Source organism: Thunnus maccoyii, chromosome 21 (genome assembly GCF_910596095.1).
Source record: "Thunnus maccoyii chromosome 21, fThuMac1.1, whole genome shotgun sequence".
Taxonomy (NCBI): Eukaryota; Metazoa; Chordata; class Actinopteri; order Scombriformes; family Scombridae; genus Thunnus; species Thunnus maccoyii.
In genome coordinates, this window is record NC_056553.1 from 11980868 (window position 1) to 11988287 (window position 7420).

The 7420-nt window shown below is 40.0% G+C and overlaps 1 protein-coding gene across 1 annotated transcript; it reads right to left on the minus strand.

Moving 5' to 3' along the window:
* Positions 1-2844: 2844 nt before the first annotated feature.
* slc35g2b (solute carrier family 35 member G2b) lies at positions 2845-6124 on the minus strand. Its single transcript, XM_042399821.1, has 2 exons — positions 5748-6124; positions 2845-4548 (listed from the first exon to the last, which is right to left on the minus strand). Exon 2 carries the CDS (start codon positions 4518-4520, stop codon positions 3270-3272), a length of 1251 nt encoding a protein of 416 aa, XP_042255755.1. The 5' UTR covers positions 4521-4548; positions 5748-6124; the 3' UTR covers positions 2845-3269.
* Positions 6125-7420: the final 1296 nt, after the last annotated feature.

The following is a 7420-nucleotide window of genomic DNA, read 5'->3' on the forward strand; positions in this document are numbered from 1 at the left end:
GCACGCGATTGGCTGCAGAGGAGTAGACTCTCTTTTGATTGGACAATGGGATTGTAAGTCAATCACACACTGCTGCAGCTTGCTGAAGCCTGGGCCAGTGACTTGACTTCAGAGATATCAGCAGAGTTCTGGGAAAAGGCAATGTCCCCGGCTCATTGTTCTATTAACACGCGTTACACGTTAATACAGTACCAGGAGATGCATAGACTGCATTACTCAAAAACAAAACTGTGTCCTCTGAATGCGACAAGTGTTGCTCTGCTGAAAGGTCACTAGCACATCTGTTTTTGGTTCTTGCCTTACACTGTACAACTTCTGGACTGCAATTTTGGAATGGCTCTCTCATGTTACTTTACCTTGTTTTTGAAAGACTGTCCATTTATGGAGTCTGAACAGCTTGTGTAGCTGCTTTGTATTCCTTTTATTTATTTATAAATGTTTTTCTTTTTTTTTTTTTTTACTGTCTTTTTAATCTCTTTTACCTTTTTGTCTTTTTCATTGTCTTTTTGTCCTCTTGTCTTAACTTAACCTTCATTTTGTCTTGCTTTTGTTTTAGCCTTACTGTTTGGCTTTTTGTTGTTATGTTGCCTTCTGAGTATCCATGCGTTGTCTGTCAAAACTCTGTTTTTAAAGGTGCTATATAAATAATGTTATTATTATTATCATGTAATCTTGTAAATTGTGTGGCAGCTGTTTTGTTCTGTTTGTGTTCTACTTTGTGTTGAATTTTCTTTGTGCTGTTTTGTATGCCCTTTCAATGTGTTTTGTCATTGTAAAATTGAAAACTGTAAATAAAGTATATAAAAAAAGAAAAATCACACTGCAGCTGCTGATTTTTTGCACTCACATAAGCATCTAACACGTTTTTTTCACCCTGTAAGAGGAGAGAGACTAATGTACGACTAATCCATCCACAGACATATCACAATCAGTTGTCCAAAAGAAAAGCTGTATTTTTCTCTAAAGCACTGAGTGGGACTCCAGCCCTATTCATACTTTGTAATCTAGTGAAACTGCTATTTTGTAATTTTGGCAACTTTTTCTTAAATAGACAATCAGATAAAGAAGCAGGAAATGTATAAAGGTGTGGATGATTCACATAAAAACTGAAAGGGGAACCGTTTCCAAATTTCAAATCATGTTCTTTATTTATATTGCAGTGTTGGCTGCAACTTACATTGTGTTGTCTTCAACAAGTAGCCTATGGCCTTATATGATGAACTGGATCATACATATGATATAAAATTCTGCTCAGCCTACGGCGTTTATGAGCATCTCATGAGAAAAATGCTCAGTCATTTACACGGTTCAGCACACACACAGACACTCACGCACATACATACAATAACTCAAATTCCATTCAGGCTCCTCCTGGGAAATGATGATACTTTAATAAACATGTCTGTGGTAAAGAGAGAGTTGCAGAGTAATTTGGAAGGTTGTGCAGCTCGCTGCAGGATGCAATCTGTTTCCTGCTCAAACAGATGGGCCTCCTCTACATGTATTCTGTTTTCTGCACCCGAAACCCCATCTCAAAACAAGACTATAATACAGTATGTATAGTGGAGATTAAACCCACTTTATCTTAGTTTATTCACCTCTTTAATTTGAAAAATAAACTTTGGCCACTGACCATAGTACTTTAAAAGAAAACATGTGATATAACAGAATGTGTAAAGGACAATTTCACATTATTATTATTATTATTGGTTTAAGATGTTGGTTGGTTATAACTGACAGGGTCTCATAGTTTCCTTCTCATCTTATGTACTGTTACATCAGTGATAGCAGATTGTTACATAGAATGCATTTAGACACACATCTGCAATGCGTGTGGCTTAACCACAAGCCTCAGTGTAAATATATTTAACATTTGTTCACAGACACTTCATCTGCTGATGCACTGTATGTACAACCAGCCATAACTGCGCCTGCTGACTAAATGAAAAGGGTTTGGATGAAGTGTTATGTCATTTTAAAATAGTTTATACTCAATAAATGTATTCAGCAGTATATTACTAACCACTGAATACACCACTAATTGCCTTCATGATTTACTGTAATAAAAGTATAACTTCTGCTAACTGTGGCTGTCTGAGTGATGAAGTGGATTGTTATTGCCACCTGCTGGGCTGATTGTGAAACATCCATGTTATGTCAGTTCTGAACTGCAACATGCAACATGTCCCCTTTCATCCACTCTGCATCATCATTATGTCCTTATTTCATTCCTTCACTGTTTGCTTTGCCTCGGGGAAACCACAAAGACTGACTCGGCTGGGTTTTCTACCCAGAGAAAGGAAATGTCGCTAGTAGGCCACTGAATCGTCCACTTCAGAGAAAGCAGATGGTCTCATGTTGTTAAGGGGGACTTTAATTCAATACAGTGCACCTGCCTCTAGGCATTAGTCTGATATGCGTCTGAAAGTAAACAGAAGCAATGTCCTGGGATGTAATCACTAGTGTTAAATATCAACCAGCTGCTGGGGCCAGAACATATGTGAGAGGCAGTTAGAAAGCACTAAAAAAGGTACAGTTTGTGCACACCGTAACACTGGGAGAAAATAGTATATGGGATAATAGAGCGTGAAGTCTCACTGTGCACAAAATAATCCTAGTTATAATTTGCATGATAGCACATAAAAGCTGACATAGCCTCAGCCATTTGTGTGCTGGCAACTCTATCCTGGCATTTTTCAAATGGTGCAATTTCTTTGAAAGAAATTGCACCATCCTGAGAGAATAAGGCTAAGAAAATCAATACCAGTTATTTTATGAAACATGGGTGGTATTTATTTTTATTCTTTCATTCTATGTATGTAGTATGAATGATTTCTGGGCTGACATTTACACAGTGTGACAGGTGTGGCAGTGTAACAGAGAGATACACCACACATTGTTGATGTTTTGATTATAAAAGGTGCATATCATTAAAATGATCTCCATACACTGCCACTCACAAGACCATATTCAATATGGTTTCAAATGTCGGAGAAAAACATATCACAAAAATTAAATTGTTTTTTTTTTTTTTTTTACTGACATTGTTGGTGTTTGACACAATTTGACATTAAAGCAGTACTATCAGGGGGGGAAGGTCACCATATTACATTTGTCTTTTATTTCACACACAAATATTAAGACATTAGTTACACAACTGGCACTCTTCCAACAACACAACAATACAAAATCATCAGATGAAGATCCAGACATTCTTTAAATTGCACAACCAAGCAACATTGTAAACAAATAGACTGATATATCTAAACTCATTTGATGGGCGAGTCTAGGATTTCTTGGTAATCCTGCCGAATGGCCCTGCTCACCCTGTACAGCTTGACTCCTGTCAGGGTAAACACACTGACCATGATGACCAGACCTCCGATGACGTCGTAGACGGACGGGATCATCCTCAGAACAATGAGCTGGAGGAACATGGCAACCACGATCTCTAGGTGCTGCACGGTGCTAACTAAGGCTGGATGAAACTTGTTTAGAGCATAGTAGACTCCAAGGAACGCCACGGTGGAGCAGATACAGATCCCAATTAAATAGCCCCAGGTCTCCCCATCTAGAGGAATGATGGGCTCCTGCATGATAAACATGGTGGAGGCACCCCACACCGTGCCCGTCCAGCCGAAGGTAAAGAGTGCCGTCCACATGCTGACACGCTCCTTGATGGCTCTGTAGACGATCATGGAGAGGGCGGCAGTCAAGCCGGCCATCACTGTCATTGTGTAGCCAAAGGCCTCCTTCCAAAACCCCAGCCTGGACTTCTCCTCATCTGCTACGTTTGGCACCATGACCAGGCACAGACCAAACACGCTTCCCACCACTGTGACCACATCTGTGTAGCCCAGCCTCTCATCCAGTAGCAGGAAGGCAAGTATTGCACTGAAGACTGTGGTGGAGGCGCGCCACATGATGGTGCCATTACTGGGTGGTACTATGGCAAAGGAGGTGTAGGCGCAGGTGATTGAGATTACGTTGCAGACACCATAGAAGAAGAGACGTAGCCGGTAGCCCTTAGGGCCAAAGGGGGCCTCGTGGTAGTAGAAAACCACCAGGATGGACAGCACTTGGATCACAGAGCGAATGAAGAGCAGCTCAAGGGAGGGCACTTTAGAGCGGTCGGCTGCTAGACGGGTGATCAGTGCCACACAACCGTGAGCCACCGCTGCCCCAAACAAGGCCATCCAGGTCACCCTGGAGGCCAACACATTCGCCTCACCAAAGCTGGCCAGCTGGCCCCCAACCCCCTTGTCTTTCTGCACGCTTGGCTGCTTAGGCGGGGTCTCCATGGTTCCAAAGAAAGTCCTGCCACCTTTGCTGTCTGACACAAGTCTCTTTCCCGTATTAGCTTCTGCAAAGGCGCCAAAGTCCTCAAAAGAGGGTGCATCATCATACCCTTCATCGCCAGGCTGGGGGAAGTGAGTGGCATATTTCACTGTCACTGTGTTTGGGTGGATCTTAACCCGCTTTTTTGATCCGTACTGCAGCGAGGATGAAGATACATCCATGTTTCCTCAGGCGTCAAAGGGGTTTTATCTGAAAAGTGAAGTGAAGATCATTACAGTGTAATTGTGATAAAATAAACTTGACTAGTTTTTTTTTGCCCTGTGGTCTGATTTTGTTTTCTGAAAGAGAGCAATGTTTGCATAATTCATCACTTGTTTTCTCAGTAGCCAGCCCCCCAACCCACGCAGTCATAAAAAAACATGTGCAGACACACTCACACACATGCATGCACACAGATAAAGCACACATTTACTGTATCACCCCTATCTCACTCACCTTTTCACTCTAGCCTAGCCTTACACTCGTGTTGTGTTACTTCTATATATATCCCATGCAAGCTCATATAAGCCAAGCAGCAAACATTCTGAGGCTGATTCAGTCTGATAGGGATGAAATTACATAACAGGAAACCACAGAGGGGAAGATACATAAATGTGGGCCACTTATAAGATGAATGGAGTTGCATAAAATAAATTAGCAAACCCCCTGTAAAAAAAAAAAAAAAAAAAAAGAAAGAAAGAAAAGAAAAAAGGATTGTGTTAAAGGGGTAAATGGTGCTGAACAGTTTGAATGGTCCCTTCATTCCTGAAAGATTTCTGATGCTTTAGCGTTCAAAATTAAGATTACTGATTATCCATTGCTATAAAATGATCAACTTATATAAAACATTAAAAGTCTGCAGATAGTAGTTACAACTACTATTGTTATTACTAAATCTTATTGAGATTTGTATTACTACCCCATTCATTGTGTCAGTTGCATGAATCAAAGCCACAAGGGGGCAGATAGATACTCTTATTTGCCTTATTTCTTCCTCTAGAACATGCGGTTGCTCCTCCTTTTTAAAAATATATATTAATATAACTAAAAATCCTCCATATCAAATGATGCTTTAAGAAAACGTTTCATGTATGTGTTAATGAAAAGAAAAGCTCACAGTAGTGATGTGAGCGTTTACAGCTAATAAAACGATGGCTTAATATGCTGAGAAAAACAGTCAAAAAAGGTTATTTTCATGCATAAGCGAACAATTTGAGACAGAAAATCGAGACTTAAAATCTTATTTTCTCTCTTAGACTGTCATTTACGGTGATACATGCAAGATTTTGTCATGCAAATTATTAAAAATAATTTAGATTAATTTAGGTTTAAAATTGGTATAAAAAGGTACATTTTCATCAGTGGAGAATGGGGTGTTTGCAGCAAGAAGAAAACATAACATGTCTTACCTTTTGTTCTTTAAATAGTTCCTATTGATGCATAGACCCGTGTTTGTGTCATAAATGAAGATTTCGTTTGCTTTCTTGATCCTTACATTTGGTCAGCTGCAACTGCCATTTCCCCATCTTCCTTCTTCTTCGAGCGGAGCGCCTCTGGAAGATGCGTGCTGCTTATTTGTTCTCTACGCTGTCGATGGACGCTGCTTCTTGCTTCTGCTGAAGCTGAAGCTGCTGCTTAGGCTGAAGAAAATGATGATGATGATGATGATGATGATGATGATGATGGTGATGATGATGATGGTGATGAAGCTGAAGCATAGACTCTAAAAGAGCTGAAGCAGGGGGTGAGGGGGGGGCAAAGCCGAGGAGAGAAGCAACTGTCACTGTCACAGCCAGTGGTTTCTCCTCCTCCCCAAGACTGCTTCCCACCTAGACCCGCTTATATTCGTCATCTCTCAGGAGGGGAAAAAAAAAGGATGTGCGTCGGTCAGTCATCATCATCATCACCATCATCATCATCATCATCATCATGTTCATAAGATTACAACTCATTCACTTCAGAGAGAACATTTGATTTTCAAATTAAGGAAATGGAAGACTGCATCTTTATATGAGATATTTTGCGTTATTATGGTGCAGCTTACGCCTAAAGGGTGGGGTTTACTGGATGAACACAGTGGATGAACTTCACTACTTCTTTAATTTGGTGTCACAGCTTGAAGTGATTGGGATTCCCATAATCCTCCCCTTGACGCTCTCATTTGACTCAAGAAGAATCTCATGGGACCAGCTGTGTGCAGAAGTCATTTCACTAATTGTTCCTAACCAAGCACTTTCCCAAGAACATTGAATTTCTGCATTTCTTTAGGGAGATAAAACTTAAACCATTACTATCGATGCAAAATAGTATACCGGGAAGGATAATGACAGAGGTGATATGCTGACTGCAGGTTGATGAAAGGCAGACATAAATTTATAGTCCCTTCAAGATGGGGAAGTTGAAAGCACTAAAATTAGATTGTTGAGTTTACCCCTCAGGCAATGCAACAGGAACCTCAGCTGGTAATATAGATCATACTGCCACTAGCTGCCACTGCTATTGCATCTGTTACATGACGCTGATATTAATTGGTACAGAGCACCATAGACGTTGATTTGTGATGCTGTGGCATTTAACTCTGTGTCAACATTTACATTTTGCTATTTGCAGTCACCACAAATCAGACACCAGGGAACATGAACTTTGACGGATGTGTTTATTTCGCTCATCTTTGGACCTATTGGAGGTGCAAAAACTGTACTGGTGAGGTAAGATAGATTTCATCATGTCTCGTTAACTTATAATTTTAGCCTAAACAAAACAATTAAGTTTTGAGGATGTTCTGTTTGTCCAACACACCAAAAATATATTAGAAATTCTTAGGATTACATTGTCAAAAGTGTATGCTTAACCCTTGTGTTTTGTTGATTTTGGCTTTACTTCTTCACAGACTCCACGGCTGTATGTGTAAAAATAATAATGATACTTGTAAAATCTGCTATTTTTTCTCCTTAAAGATTTCTTTTCTGTTCTTGTGACCTTATTAAAAATCAAATTGTAGAAAGGCATCGAAGCGATAGCCCTTACCTTTGCCACAAAATGGGCTTCATATTTCACAAAGGTGACAAAATATGAAGCATAA

Bases quoted from the DNA above. Each gene is read 5' to 3' on its own strand.
- slc35g2b (XM_042399821.1), bottom strand. From the start codon at position 4,520: ATGGATGTATCTTCATCCTCGCTGCAGTACGGATCAAAAAAGCGGGTT.